Genomic DNA, 14864 nt, shown 5'->3' with positions numbered 1-14864 from the left:
AAAACACAACCAAACCCACACAAAAAGAACCCAAACAAAAAGCCAACCCAACAACAAAAGAAAACACTTGATCTAAGCTTCCTGCTGCAAACAGAGCCCAGCTGCTCCTCTGCAACTCAGTGGGGTCATTGGGACTCTGCCAACACCAGCACAGTGGGCAGCATCCAGAGACTTGTGCTGAGTGGTTCTGTCCCCTCTGTGCAGGTAAAAGTGCCCGTGGGGAGCAGGTGGGTGCCCAGAGGAGGCTCTGTCTCCCTGCTGCCAGGCTTTGGGTGCTCAGCACTTGCATGGTCAACACCTGCTCTGCAGCTAAAGGGGATTAGAGTGCAGGCACTGCTTCCTGCCCACATGCATAAAGTTGAAAGAGGATGTGGAATCATCTAGTATTAAGCTTTCTGGGCTGACATGTAGTCCTGCCTGAAGAGATTAGGAATCCCATAATGGTGTCTCAAGGGTATTACAAGCTAAAAGCAGTATTAAAGTAATATCTTGTTCCAGTCAGTTCAGAAGTGGGAGAATTTAAGAACCCTTTCCTTTGGGCTTCCTGAAGAGGTGAGGGAGATGGTTGGTTTGCCATGTGGGTGTGCTGCTGTTGGCATCCTGCAGGCCCTCAGCAGCTGCTGTCTGTCTGTGTTTCAGCTCTGGAGCTGCTGAAGACAGCCATTGCCAAGGCTGGCTACACTGACAAGGTGGTCATTGGCATGGACGTGGCTGCCTCAGAGTTCTACAGGGATGGCAAATACGACCTGGACTTCAAATCCCCCGATGACCCCAGCAGATACATCACTCCTGACCAGCTGGCTGACCTCTACAAGGGCTTTGTCAAGAACTACCCTGGTGAGTTGCTCATCAGTGGGAGCACAGTGGAGTGGTGAACCAGGGTGGATTGCTGAAGGAGGGAGTTGCTGTGCAGCCCCTCTTACAGGAGAGACTGAGAGCTCCTGCCTCTCTCAGGGTCTCAGCAATGTTCTGGGAAGTGGGTAGCACATGCCTGCAGCACTTTGGTGCCGCTCATCCAAACAGGACCTTGGTGCTGGCATTGTCCTAAAGCTGCTGTGTCCCTGTGCAGTGGTGTCCATTGAAGACCCCTTTGACCAGGATGACTGGGGTGCCTGGAAGAAGTTCACTGGCAGCGTCAACATCCAGGTGGTTGGTGATGATCTGACTGTGACCAACCCAAAGAGAATTGCCAAGGCCGTGGATGAGAAGGCCTGCAACTGCCTGCTCCTCAAGGTCAACCAGATTGGCTCCGTGACAGAGTCCCTGCAGGCGTAAGTGCTGCCCTCTGGGCTGTACCCGGGGGAGGTGGATGCACAGAGCAGAGCCCTGTGCTGCCCCTGGCTGCTGGGCACAGGGCATGCTCTGAGCTGCTTCTCTTGTCCCTTGCAGCTGCAAGCTGGCCCAGTCCAATGGCTGGGGTGTGATGGTGAGCCACCGCTCTGGAGAGACAGAAGACACCTTCATTGCTGACCTGGTAGTGGGTCTCTGCACTGGCCAGGTTGGTGTCTGCAGCTGCTGCAGTCTGGCTCTTTGCTTGATGGGATAATTTGGGGGTGAAGCCAAAGCCATGGTGCACTGCACTGCCTCAGGGGTGCAGGTTTGCTGTGTCTGTTTGCAGGGAGCTGATTTGTTAATGGACTGTGACAAGGGAACACCTTATCTTTTGCAAACTCACCTTTAATCAGCAATGTCAAAGGTCTTGGCTCCAGTGGCTGCACTGGGCTTTCCTGGTCCTGCAGCTGATAGCAAATGCACAACCTCTGCTGCTCCCAGGACCTGCTGTGTTGCAGACACTGAGCCTGGTGCCCAAGCAGAGCTTGTGGTGATGCTCATTACCCTGAGCAAGTTTTGTGTTGGCACTTGGAGTTCTTCACTAACTTTGTCATTTCCCTCAGATCAAAACCGGTGCCCCGTGCCGATCCGAGCGTCTGGCCAAGTACAACCAGCTGCTGAGGTGAGCCTGGGCTGGGGAAGGGCACTGCTTGTGCTGGGCTCTGCCCCTCAGAAACACCTGCAGAGCAGGAGCTGGGTGGGTGAGGTCCAGAACAGATCACACCAGGCATCCTGGGATGCTGGACTGAGGCTTTGTCCTCTGCACGGGGCACTTCCCTTGGCAAGCATCTCAGACATTTGGGTTGAGTTGTGTCAGGTGTGTGGCACTGCCTTGGTGCTGTAGGACCTCCAGGTGGGTCAGGAGTTTCAGTGCCACATGGATCAGGTGGTTTAGGACCAGGTGTTTCAGTGCCACATGGATCAGGTGGTTTAGGACCAGGTGTTTCAGTGCCACATGGATCAGGTGTTTCAGTGCCAGGTGTGCCAGCTGTTCAGTGTGAGGCCTGTGCTAGTGCTGGGGTTCTCTGCTGCCTGCTGACACCCAGTGCTCTCTGTCCTTCCCCAGAATTGAGGAGGAGCTCGGCAGCAAGGCTCGCTTTGCTGGGAGGAACTTCAGGAACCCTCGTGTCAACTAAGTGTGGAAGAGTCCCCTCTGTTCTGGTTCAGCACTAGATATTGACTTAGATCACAATTACCTGTACTAGAAAGATAAGGGCAGCTGAAGGAAAAGACCAGTCTGCAGGTCCTCTTATCCTCTAGATGATCCCTTCACCCAGTGTTTTCACCAACTCTGGTCTGTCAATTGTAATGCTCTGCTGCTTCTGTAGAACAGTCCCTGGGGGTGCTCTGTGTATTTAACACCCTCGGGGATCATGACATTGTGATTCTGGGCATAAACACTTTAGTTCCCTTCTCTGTCTCATCTTCACCGTTTGGAGCCGTGTGATTTGCAGTGCAGCAAGAGGTACCTGCAGACAGAGACAGTAGTGTTTTTACATGTGATAAATAAAAGCATCAAACCACCCAACAATGTGTGTGTGGCTTGCAAGTACTTGGAGGAGTGTGGGGAGCAGGGATTCCCAGCTGTGCATCGTGGACTCATGGAATGGTTTGTGTTGGAAGGGACCTTGAGGCTCCTGTTGTCCTTTTCCTGGGGTTTGGCAGGAGTTTTTGGGGTGTCTCTGTCCCCATGGTGGTTCTGTTGCTGTGTGGGCACTGTCACAGGGAGCAGAGTTGTGACCTCAGCCCATTCCCAGACAGGAAAAAACAAATCATTACACAACTGAGCGAGAGGATGTCTGAGCCAGTTCTTGCTGCTTTTTTCCGTAGTGTCAGATTAGGAGGAAAATCATTAATTTCCGATTCTGTTAATGAGTCCTGCCGTGCCCGGTGCTGCCCCCCGGTGGGCGCGCCAGGCCTTGCACCGCACTCGCACAAACCAATTCTGATTTTTAACGTTTTAAATCGTTCCCCTGGGGCTGGCACAGCCAGTGCTGCTGCAGGGCACCTGTCACCTGCTACCCTAAAGAATATTCTCAGTTCTGGAGTGGCAATAACAGGGAAACAGCCTTCCCTGGGCACCTGGCAGCTGTGTTTCCTTGGGAGGTTTATCTCCTTTGTCAGGCTGCTCTTAAGAAGAGCTTTGCTATAAATACCAAATTTACCAGCCCCAGCTCTGGGCCAGGGCCTCCTTTCCCCAGGCCTTGCTCTGAGCTGGTTGCACTCTGTGGCAAATTTGAAGCCCACTGCACTTTTCACACTTAGCTGATCTCTGAATTAGACCTGTTAAATGAATAAACCAGCTAATTACACACAAATCCTATCAAGGGATTTTTCTTCTCTCAAAGAGGCAGCTTCTAATATCTGCAGAATGGTTTAGGAAGCTTTTTGGCAGAGCTGTGTTCAGGAGCATGGGTCGGGCTGCTCCTCACCTGGCACTTCAGTAAGTGAAGCCAAAATGCTCAAGCCCTTACCTGGGCCTCTATTTCCACCTGGTGCTTTTCTTTTAATGAGGATCAGAAAGCAGAAGGAGCTGGAAAATCAGGTCAGTGGTTGCCATAACTCGAGCAAAGCCTGAAGGGCAGTGGGGCTGGGATGAAATGAGAGACACGAGCAGGGCCTGGCACCTGGGCTGCCGTGCTCGTGTGCAGCCACCGCACTGTGGGGAGAGCCAGGCTGGAACTGCTCTGCTCGGAGCCAGAGCTCACTCCCAGCTCTGACAAAAGCCCCTTCCACTGACGCTGCAAATGAATTCATTATCGTTCCCACCTTGTCAGAGCAGGGTGGAGAGAACACTCGCAGGTCAATTACCAGGTGTGTGGTGCCTGAAATAACCTGGCAATGGCAGGGCTGGAACATTGCTGGGGCTGTACAGCCCCGAGCTGCAGTCACACATTGAACCTGTGTTCTCCTGTCTGTGAGTCAATCCTGCCGTGCCAGGTGCTGTGCTCACCTGTCCCATCAAACCCCTCACAGAAAGCTTTCAAGTTCAATCTCTGAGAGTATTTGGGCCAGAGCAGCAAGGTGCTTCCAGCTGCAGCCGATTCAGGCTCTCCCTAATGAGGCTGCAGCGTTGAAAGGAGTCCCTTGCAAAGGAAGAAAGGAGCCCCGAGAGGGGAAGTGCTGGAACGTGGGGCTGGGTTTGGAGATAAGGATTTTAAACGTGTCAGAGAAAAGTGAATGATTGGGAGCGCTGTGTGTGTTTGGAGTGAGGGGAATCAGTGAATAGGGAACGAGATTTGATTGCTGAAAATCAAGACCCAAGCCTGTGGTGCTGGAGAGGGGGGAGCTGTGTCTGCTCCTTAATCAGGGCTCAGCTCCTGCTGCACAGCTCCTCACCTTTCCCTGCTGTCCCCACGGAGTTGGACTCGAAAGGCTGTGCTTTATAACAGAGAGCAAATGTGGCACAGCCAGTGCCTTTATTACTGCAATAATTTGCAGGGATGGCACTCCTTGGAGCAGAGGAGGCATCAGCTTAGCAAACACGAGCTGGGAGGCTGCTCTGAGAGCGGCAGCCAGGCTTAAAAGCAGAGCTGTGGTGAGTGATGGCAGAGGGGAGAGGCACGAGGTGCTCTGGGAGCTGTTCGGGAGCAGGATTTATAATGGAGTCATGCAAAGGAGTGCACTGGGAAAGCTCCCCCGTTACCCCTGGCTGTTTCTAGGTGTGTAGGGGTGTGGAGGGATAGAATGTAAGGAAATAAAGATAATGCAGAAGGCAGTCTCACACCTGAGGAGGTGCAGCTGTACTAATCACCAAAGATAAGGAATGGGCCTGCCCTTAATAGGCCACAGCTGTGTCCAGTGAGAAGGAGAGTGCTACAAGAGTGGGGTAGCTGGGTGAGAGGAGAGAGCTGCAGTTTGTTGGCTGCGCTGTGAAGAAGAAAAAGGAGTCAGTGCTGTGAGGAGCTGTCCATGAGAAATCACCGAGAAGGTATGGGAGATTTACAATAAGGTGACAACACAGGGGTGCCTTTTCTGCCTTGTAGCCCAGCCTGCTCTTAGCACTGACCTCCTCAGGTTGGTTTCTAGGCCTGCTCCAGGCCCTGTCCAGTGAGTTTGCTCTGGGCAGGAGGGAATGTCGCCATCCCTCAGTGATCTTGGCAAAGCTGCTGATTCAGCGCTTGGCTTTCCTGCCAGACAGAGCCCCTGGTGTGGGTGAGGACAGCGCTGCTGACCTTCCCTGAGCAGCTGAGCTGGGGCCGGGCTGTGCACTGGGACAGGGCCCAGAGCCAGCCTGGGGCTGTGCCAGGCACCAGCTCGGGGCCAGCGCTGCCCTGCAGAGCTTTGGTTGCTGCTGGTTTGTGTGGCAGGGTGGAAGGATTTCCCTGCAGACAGGAGCTGGGGGTGGCTGTGAGAATGCAGGAGCCTCCTCTGAGGAGAGGAGGGAATGGGGCCTCTCCCTGCAGCTGCTGCTGGGTCTCCAGGCTGGGGCTGGAGCCCAGGTCTGGCCCTTTGTGCAGGGAAAAACACCCAGAGGGACTCAGGTGCCATCAGATCTGGGGCACTTTGCATGCACTGTGTGCTCCATGCATAGACACCCCCAGAAACTGGAAGTGCAAGGTATGGAGAAGGGGAATGAGGAGAAGAAACAAAGCCAAACCAGCTGCAGACCTCAGTTCTGCTAGGAAAGCCTGGAGGTAAAAAAAGGAGGAGGGAAAAAACCCATAAAAAACCAACAAGGAAGAGAACTGAGGAATGGAGGAAGAAAAGGGGTTGAATAAAGAAGTCAGATGATAAAAATGACAGATATAAAATAAACTATGAGGAAGAAAATAATCACAATGCCCACATGACTTCCTTGTGCCACACTGGAAGCGTGTGGTGAAATCTCAGGCCTGAAGCTCGAGGCACAGGCACAGCTCTGCCTGCAACCACAGAGGTTTCATCATCCAGGTGCCCCTTGCAGGCTTCAGTTACAGGAGAGAGGAGGAATGGGGGCTGATTCTGCAAAAGAAACCCCTTGGGCAGAGGCCAGGCAAGCTGACACCGCGCTGACAGCAGTGTGTGCAGGAAGGAGCATCCTGGGGCCGGCCTGGCTCTGCAGCCCTGGGTCAGTGTCCCCAGGCCAGCCCTGGGTCAGTGTCCCTAGGCCAGCCCTGGGTCAGTGTCCCCAGGTGAGTTCTGGGTCAGTGTCCCTAGGCCAGCCCTGGGTCAGTGTCCCCAGGCCAGTTCTGGGTCAGTGTCCCCTGCTGACGGGGCTGGCAGCAGCCACGGGGGTCTGGGGGTGTCCGTGAGGGGCACAGGGCGTGGGGTTCCCTTGGAAAAGGAGCCAGGAGGGCACCTGGGCTGGAGCAGCTCCAGAGTCAGGCACCTGCTCCCAAAGGGGCAGAGTCTCAGCCCCCAGGCAGGTGTGTGGGGCTGAACAAAGCCTGATGTGCTCTCCTTGCCCAGCTGCTCGCAGTGAGGGCTGTTAGGAGCAATGGAGAGAGGCCCCGTTGGGTGTGAGCCCTGCTCAGCCCCGGCCATGCACCCGGACCTGGGCTCTGCTGTGCCATTTCCCTGCTGCTCCTGTCTCACCTGTCCCCAGCACGGGTGACACTTCCCAGGGCGCTGGGGAGGGTTCCTCAGTGGGTTTTGAGCAGTGCTTTGAAGATAACAGGTGCTGAGGGGAAAAAGGAGATGGTGCTTGAAATGGAAATGTTCCCATTGCTGCGGCTCTGTTGTCTCTCCCTTCAGAAAAGTCCATTCAGAGGTGCCATCAAAGGCAGCAGTGCTGCAACAGCAGGGAAAGGGCAGCTACAAGGGGGAGGTGGGGGCCAGGCACCTCCTCCTGGAGGGGCAATTTGCGGTGGGAAGGATAAAAATGCAAATCTGAAATCAATCCATCTCTCCCTTGAATGCTTTGGTCATTTATAACAGCTCAAAGCCAAGTGGGTCACTTAGGACAAGAAGCTGGAAATGCATTTGCTGTTCCCTGCATTGGAGGAGCAGTGCTGCATTTGCTGCTCCCTGCACTGAGCAGTGCATGCAGTGCTGCATTTACAGGGCCACGCAGGAGTGCCCAGCTGAGCAGTCAGTCCCACCTCAGCAGTGCCAGACAAAGCTCTGACCAGGCAGGGAGCAGCAGGCCAGCCCTGGCAAACAGCAGCCCCTGGTTTGGGCTCCTTGGCCTCCCCTGGGTGTCCCATTCTGCTGCCATGGTGAGGGCTCAGTCGATCATTGATGATGAGCAATCAATTGATAGGAACCGTAGGGAGTGCAGAAAGGAGCCAGCTCTGTGCTCTGCTTGTGGCTGACTGTGAATTCCCTTTAGCAGAGCCCAGGAGTTTGGCAGTATTGAAAATAACCCCACTTTGAGCTGTGTGAGATCCCACTGGATCTGCACGAGGACCTTGTCAGGCATGGCCTGGTGGAAAAAAGCCTGCAGGTTTGGGGTGTGTGGCCGTGGAGCTGGGTGTAAGTGCAGGAGCCCCTGGGGCTGTGTGAGTGAGTGTGCATGAGCTCAGTGTCCAGTGGCTGAAGGTGAAAAGGCACCAAAACCACACCAAAAAGTGCCCCAGATCCTCCTGTGCTTGGATCCCTTTTCCATTGCCTGCTCCAGTTTGTGATGCTGGTGCAATCGAGGCCCTGGTTGGGGCTGAAGGCAGGTTAGTGCTATTTAATTTGTTTAGCAGGTTTTATCTGGTATGTAAATGCAGAATGGGCTCCTGTGCCTGTCCCTGGGTGTAAGCAGGATCCAGGGCTGAGCATCAAGGGCTGATGCAATTAATCCCACTGCTGAGGAAAGACTCATTAGTCATTTGCAGCTTCAGCACCGCTGCCTTTCAAGGTGCACAAATCTCTCGTTAGACACGTTTCATGTTCTGCAGATGCCATTTTGTCCCCTCTCCACATGCACTGGAACATGCCCAAGTTTACAGAAATGAGAGGAGCGATTGTTAGGGCTGAAATTTTTTTGTTCCCTTTCAATGGGATTTTTTTCCCTTTGCACGGCGCACATCCTGGGCTTTGATAAATGAGTCTCACCAGACACTGTGGTAAGCCAACCTCTGCTAATATTCATTATGCAGAACCCACTAGGAAATGGTCTGAGTCAGGGAAATTGAAAACCTTTAAAAGATAAAAAGGTTTTAAATTTTTTTTTTAATTTAATGAGGAAACTCATTTATAACATTTTACATTTCCGGGATTTAAAATATTCAAAATATGAAACCCAGAACTGTTGTGGTTGTATGTGCTGTGTGTCAGAGCCCTGAGAATGGTCACACAGGAAATGGAGCTCTTCCCCCCAGATTCCTGAGCTGTTTGGGAGCTGTGCAGGGACAGTTTGGTGGTGCCCCGGTGGGGTTCATGCTTGGACTGGGTGATGCCAGAGGCTTTTCCACCTCAATGCATCTGTGGCCCAGGCTTCAAAACTTGCTGGCAAAACGGGAGAACTGGGCCAATGCAGAGACTTTGAGGTGACAGGAAATGCATTAGGAGGTGGCTGAGGATGTTCAAGGATGTGCAGGAACCCCCTGAGGTGGGGCTGGCTGGGTCCCAGGGGCTCCCTGATCTTGTTCCCATCCCCTGGTAATGCTCAGGAGCTTCTCCCTGTCCCACAGGGACACAGGGTGGCAGTGCCATGGTCACCCACCAGCCCAGAGCCCAGGTGGGACACCAGGGTGGCAGTGCCATGGTCACCCACCAGCCCAGAGCTTTTCCTGTCTCTCAGGGACACAGGGTGGCAGTGCCATGGTCACCCACCAGCCCAGAGCTCTCCCTGTCCCACAGGGACACCAGGGTGGCAGTGCCATGGTCACCCACCAGCCCAGAGCTTTTTCTGTCCCTCAGGGACACCAGGGTGGCTGTGCCATGGTCACCCACCAGCCCAGAGCCCAGGTGGGACACCAGGGTGGCTGTGCCCCATGGGCTCCCTGGTCTCATTCCCATCCCCTGGGTGCCCAGAGCTCTCCCTGTCCCACAGGGACACAGGGTGGCAGTGCCATGGTCACCCACCAGCCCAGAGCTTTCGCTGTCCCTCAGGGACACAGGGTGGCAGTGCCATGGTCACCCACCAGCCCAGAGCTTTCGCTGTCCCTCAGGGACACAGGGTGGCAGTGCCATGGTCACCCACCAGCCCAGAGCTTTCCCTGTCCCTCAGGGACACCAGGGTGGCAGTGCCATGGTCACCCACCAGCCCAGAGCCCAGGTGGGACACCAGGGTGGCTGTGCCCCATGGGCTCCCTGGTCTCATTCCCATCCCCTGGGTGCCCAGAGCTTTCCCTGTCCCACAGGGACACCAGGGTGGCAGTGCCATGGTCACCTGCCAGCCCAGCCCATCCTATCCTGCTGGGAACTCGTTCCTCCAGCCCCAGAGAAGTTGCATCAGCTCAGGGAAGGGCCCTGGGCTTTTCCAGGGCTCTGCTCAGCCCCTGGCACTTGCTGCTCCCTCCAGTGGGTGTGGATATGCCCAGACTGATTTGAATCTCATTTCCATGACTTCTGCTTTCGCTGCAAGCCATACAGCCACTTCTAGGCAGAGATCTCTGTGTCCAGGAGGAGCTCACACAAATCCAGAGCACCGGCCTCCAGGTGGGATGAGCCTTCCAAAAATTCCCTGGTAATATCTGTGGAAATGAGGTTTTAAATTCCTGAGATTTCTACAGTAAACAAAACAAAGCAGAAAACCCCCCCAAAGCAAACAGTTTTCAGCTAAAGGCTGGTATTCAGCTATGACAAAGGGAAAGAGAGAATATAATCCTTTTTTGTGAGTGGAGTTAGGTCATCTGTAAAAGCCTCTCAGAATATTATCTCCCGAGCTAATCGCTGTATTGACATTTGCCTGTTTCATTAGAGCTGAGTTTTTACTGCATTGCTGAGGTTACAACCTGACTCATCTGTCATGGTCAAGGACTGGTTTGTAATTTCATGACTGGAGAATTAAAAACCAAAACCCCCCTCCATTATTTTAACTAGTTGGGCTGAGATGGTGTTCACAAATTTCTCAGTGTTGGTGTGTTTTGACTTCATAGTTCCTTGTTAGATTTTTTCCTCGTAGATTTTTGTTTCAATCAGTTGGCAAAATGTCAGTTATTTAAAAAAAGAGCCATATTAAAACAGATTTATAAAGAGGTAATTAAAAAAGTTAAATACAGTGCATACACTGCCATATGGATGCCAAATAAAATAGGTGCAAGGCTTGGCAAAGGGAGAAAGAACCCCCCGGTGGAATTTTGCCACTGTTTGGTTTTGTTCCCCTGAAATGAAAGAGATGGAATGGGAACAGGTGAAACGTGGTGTGATTTTTCCGTGACAACAAGAAGACTAAACCAGGAATAATGTGAGGCTCCTGCTGTTTCCCTCCTCAGTGGGTCTGGGGGTGCCCAGGAGAGCTGAACCCTGTGGCTGAGGGCCCCAAAGCCCTGGGAGGGTGTGGGAGAGGGGGAACCAGGCAGGGGCAGGGAGCCAGGAGAGCTCCAGAGCCAGAACGCTGAGCAGAAACTGCTGCTCAGATCCTCACAAACATCCAGGGGCAAGGAGAGGAATGTGAGGATTAACATTCTGTGTGGGTACCCCTGTGGCACGCTGGAATTTCGGTGTCTCTGTGGATTTGGCCAATTAGGCTTCCTCTGTGTCAGCAGTTCCTTCCTCCCGGGAGTGCTGGAGACAGAGGCACCAAACTCCAGAGATTCCCAGAGATGCCAGAGCAGAGCCTGCCAGGCTGCCCCAGGGACAATCTGCATGGACAGCAGACATCTCCCACCTGAGCACAGAGCTGCCCACTCCTCCCAGCAGTGACCCCTGTGCACGTGGGTGTGAGCCACAGAGATCTGCAGTGAGCACCCACAGGCACAAAGGTCTCCCTCAGAGCATCTGGGGGCTCCCTGATCTTCCTTGTGTTCACTGAGCCCCGTGGCTTTAGCTGGGAGGAGATTATGGGACAAGCTCTGTGGCTTTGTTTGTTATTGTCCACACGGAGAGCTGCATCTCTGCCAAAGGAAAAAAAAGACATCCCAAAAAAAGCAGCAGCTTCAAGTGCTATTCCTGCAGCCATCCCCTGGCTGTGAACCAAACGCATCGTTGGATCGCTTGGTGGTGGTGTGAGGATGTGGCTTTGCCTGCTAGGACTGGCTGGGGATAATTTTGGGGGGTACACAGATGCTTATTACATAACAGAATCCCAGACTGGCTTGGGTTGGAAATGACCTCAAAGCCCACCCAGTGCCACCCCTGCCATGGCAGGGACGCCTCCAACTGTCCCACTTGGGTGCTGCCAGGGATCCACAGCTGCTCTGGGCACCAGTGCCAGGCCTGCCCACCCTCACAGCGAACAATTCCTGCCCAAAATCCCATCCATGCCTGCCCTGTGTCCCTCCAGCTCCTGTAAATCCTCTCTCTTCATCTTCCCTGCAGCCCCTTCAGGTCCTGGAAGGCCACAGTGAAGTCATCGCAGAGCTTCTCTTTTCCAGGGTGAACAACCCCAATTCTCTCAGCCTTTGCTTGTGCCCATCCCTCTAACCAAGGTGGTGGCCTGCTCTGCACTAGGATAAACACATTATACATATATTTGTGAGGCCATTTTCCCCCAGGAGTGCTTGGGTTTGTTTAACAACAAAGTCTAGCATCAGAATGTTGTGAGTAAACATTTCCAATCCTTGTGTGGCCACTCCCTCAGCAGAGGAGAGGAAAGGGGAAGAGAAAGGGGGAGAGGCTGCTGTGGAGAATTTCCCCATCACAGACACAGTGACTGGGAAAAGCTGAAGGCAAACCTGCCACCGTGGCAATTCATGGAGATTTCAATGCAGACATCCAGAGGCCAAGGAACATGGAATTGTAATTAGTGCAGAAAATAGGAGAGATGGAATCGGGCTCCATCAAGGACAGCCTAAGTGCAGCTCCGAGATGGCTGTGGCAGCACCGAGCTGATGTGCATGGCCAGACCCTTATCTAACTGAGTTATTAGAACACAATCTGCTCTGTGTCTCACCCTCTGGTGCTAATGCCCCCGAAGTTATGCTGGGGATAAATTTGTCCTGTGTGTTCAGGGCAGAGAACCGAATTCCTCTGATGTGCCGAGCTCAGATCTCCTTGTGTGTTCCCTTCTCTTCAGTGAGAACAGCTCCCACTTCCCCCTGCTGAAGGCAATAACAGCCTCAAACTTATCTCTGCAGCACCACTGGAATCGACCACGGAGACAGTTTACAGAGACAGCAAACAGTTGGGGTTACACGGGTGTAATTGAGGGCAAAATCTGCCCTGACATATCCGAGTGCCTTTTCAGAAGAAAGATATAATTCCACATGAAAATGCTCAGATGCCCGGGAAGAATGTGTGACTTTCTTTACAGCCATGTGATTTATTTTGCTGGCCTGTGGAGGAGAGGTGAGGTTAATGTTAAATAACAAGTTTGCTCTATTTTCAGCTCTGGTACCTTCGTGTTATCTTGTCTAAATATGTGATAGCTCAGAGATGAAGAAGCTTAAAAAATCTCCTGAGTGACCAAGTGTTTTATTAATTGCTACTCGGTAATTTGGAATTCTGCTGTTGTGTCAACTTCCTCGCTGCACAGAGCAGCAAGAAGCAGCATCAGCTGTTTATCCAGCAAAGCACTTATGCATAATCTGAACATTCAGTGCAGGGCCAGCAGCAGCAGCTTAATGTGACTGATCCAGAGTGTGAATCTTGGAGGGCTGATGGGCCGGAGCTTCTGACAGAGCTCGCCTCCCATTGAAGACACTTCACACACATTTACTCCTGAGGTTGATGACTGTTCTCCAATTCATGAGAACGAGCCAGCTCGGGGCAAACAGGCACGTCAGACACGTCCAGGACAGAGGGACTGAGCTCAGCAGGGCTGCTCAGCCCAGGGCAATGGGCTGGCTGTCCACGAGTGTGTCCCGGGCCAGCTTGGAGCACCGTGGGGCACCGGGGTCACCCTCATGGGCTGGCTGTCCCTCAGAGCGTCCTGGGCCAGCCTTGGGCACCGGGGTCACCCTCATTCGGTTGACCATCCCTCAGAGGCCAGCCCAGGACAGGGGAAGCTGTGGGGTGGATGGTTGTAAGATCCATTGATGATGTTCACTAATTCACGTCCCTCCAAGCCAAACCATGCAGCGGCTCTGTCAATTTCCCCTCCACCGGAGGGCTCAGGTCGGACCTCTGAAGGCCTGTGCGGTCGGGCCGCACCTTTGGACACTCAGAATTCCCCCACGTTGGGGCGGTCGGACACTGGCAGGAGCTGCCCAGGGGGGGTTTGAGCTCCCATGCCGGAGGTGCCCAGGGAACCATGGAGCTGGCACTCAGCGCTCTGGGTGAGGAGGACGCGGTGGGCACGGGCCGTGAGCTGGACTCGATGTCCCACAGCTCCTTTCCAACCTCACCGGTGCCGCGATTCCACAGCCGACAGCTGGGCTGGGAGCGGCGGGGGACAAAGACACCTGAAACCATCCCCGTGGCGCTCGTGACGGCGATCATGGAATCGGCCCGCAGAACCGGGGCGGGGGAAAGAAGGAAGAAGGGGAAGGAAGGAAGAAGAAGGGGAAGGAAGAAGAAGAAGGGGCCAAGCCGCCCCTCCCTCTCTCTCTCTCACAGCCGCCTTTGTGCCCGGCGCCGCCCCCGCCTCCCCTCGCGTTTAAATGCCCTCCATCCCGCGCCGCCATTGGCCGGCGGGTCACGCGGCGCGGCGCGGCGGCCAATGGCGCGCGGCGATACTGGCGGGGCGCGCGGCCGGCGGCGTTGCTGGGTGCCCGCGGTGCGTGCGTGCGCGAGGGCCGGGGCGGGCGGGGGCAGCGCGGGACCGGCGGCCGCTCCTCCTCCTCCTCCTCCTCCTCCTCCTCCTCCTCCTCCTCCTCCTCCTCCATCCCCTCCTTGTTTCCCGGGAAGATGCCCCTGGGCTGCCGCTGCTGAGGCACCGCACCGCGCGGGCTCCCCGCCGCTCGCTCCCCCCCGCGCCGCCGCCGCCGCCGCTTTGTCCCGGCAGCGCCCCGGAGCCGCCGCGGATGGTGTAGAGCCCGCCGAGGTGGGTGGGCCGCGCTGGCGGGAGAGGCCGCGGGAGGGAGGGACGGGGCGAGCCCGGCGGGCCGCGGGGATGCTCCGGGGGCAGCGGGAGTTGCGCTGCCGGGGCTGGGCTGCGCGCTCCGCGGGTATTTGTTCGCTTCGGCCGCGGCTCCGCGTTTGTTTCTTTATTTTGCTGCTCGCCTGTCGCGCCCGCCCGATGCTCCGTGGGGATAATGTGCTCAGGGAAAGGCTTAACTTGTTAGCCATCCAAATAAAGGGGGTGTATGTATGACTTAGATGTGATTTAAATGCGCGCACACGGGTGAACGGCTCGGCTGTTTAAAAGGCACACTTGCTTTCATGTGTGTAGGTATGGAATCCTGAAATGAAGATTTTATGCAAATTGATTTAATCATAACATTTTCGGTAGCATAGGAAGGGGTGGGGTTTTCTCTTTCTTCTTTTTTTTTTTCCCTGTTTCGTTTGTTTTGTTTTGTTCCCATTTCTCTTTCTAAAGCGTGAAAAGAAGATGCCCAGAATCAGGAAAGTAGTAGGAGGTAGACAACATTGGAGGTTTCACTGCTGAAATTGACTGCTCAAGAAATTGCTGGGAA

At 54.4% G+C, this 14864-nt stretch overlaps 2 protein-coding genes across 5 annotated transcripts in view; both read left to right on the top strand.

Annotated features, from left to right (window-relative positions):
* Nucleotides 1-2863, top strand: part of ENO1 (enolase 1) — a 172475-nt gene extending 169612 nt beyond the window's left edge. For both annotated transcript variants that reach the window (XM_074558873.1, XM_005493802.4), the window contains exons 8-12: nt 640-837; nt 1070-1271; nt 1390-1498; nt 1896-1954; nt 2399-2863. In XM_074558873.1, coding sequence (XP_074414974.1) covers nt 640-837; nt 1070-1271; nt 1390-1498; nt 1896-1954; nt 2399-2468 — 638 coding nt within the window. In that variant the 3' untranslated portion in view covers nt 2469-2863. The remainder of the gene's footprint in view (nt 1-639; nt 838-1069; nt 1272-1389; nt 1499-1895; nt 1955-2398) is intronic.
* Nucleotides 2864-14060: 11197 nt separating this feature from the next.
* The window catches only part of RERE (arginine-glutamic acid dipeptide repeats), a 164126-nt gene continuing 163322 nt past the window's right edge, over nt 14061-14864 (top strand). For 2 of the 3 annotated variants that reach the window (XM_074558725.1, XM_074558722.1), the window contains exon 1: nt 14061-14272. The gene's annotated coding sequence lies outside the window, so the exon portion shown is untranslated. The remainder of the gene's footprint in view (nt 14273-14864) is intronic. The other variant, XM_074558724.1, reaches the window with a different exon arrangement.

Source organism: Zonotrichia albicollis, chromosome 25, assembly GCF_047830755.1.
Source record: "Zonotrichia albicollis isolate bZonAlb1 chromosome 25, bZonAlb1.hap1, whole genome shotgun sequence".
Classification (NCBI taxonomy): domain Eukaryota; kingdom Metazoa; phylum Chordata; class Aves; order Passeriformes; family Passerellidae; genus Zonotrichia; species Zonotrichia albicollis.
This window is presented reverse-complemented; position numbering and strand designations above follow the sequence as displayed.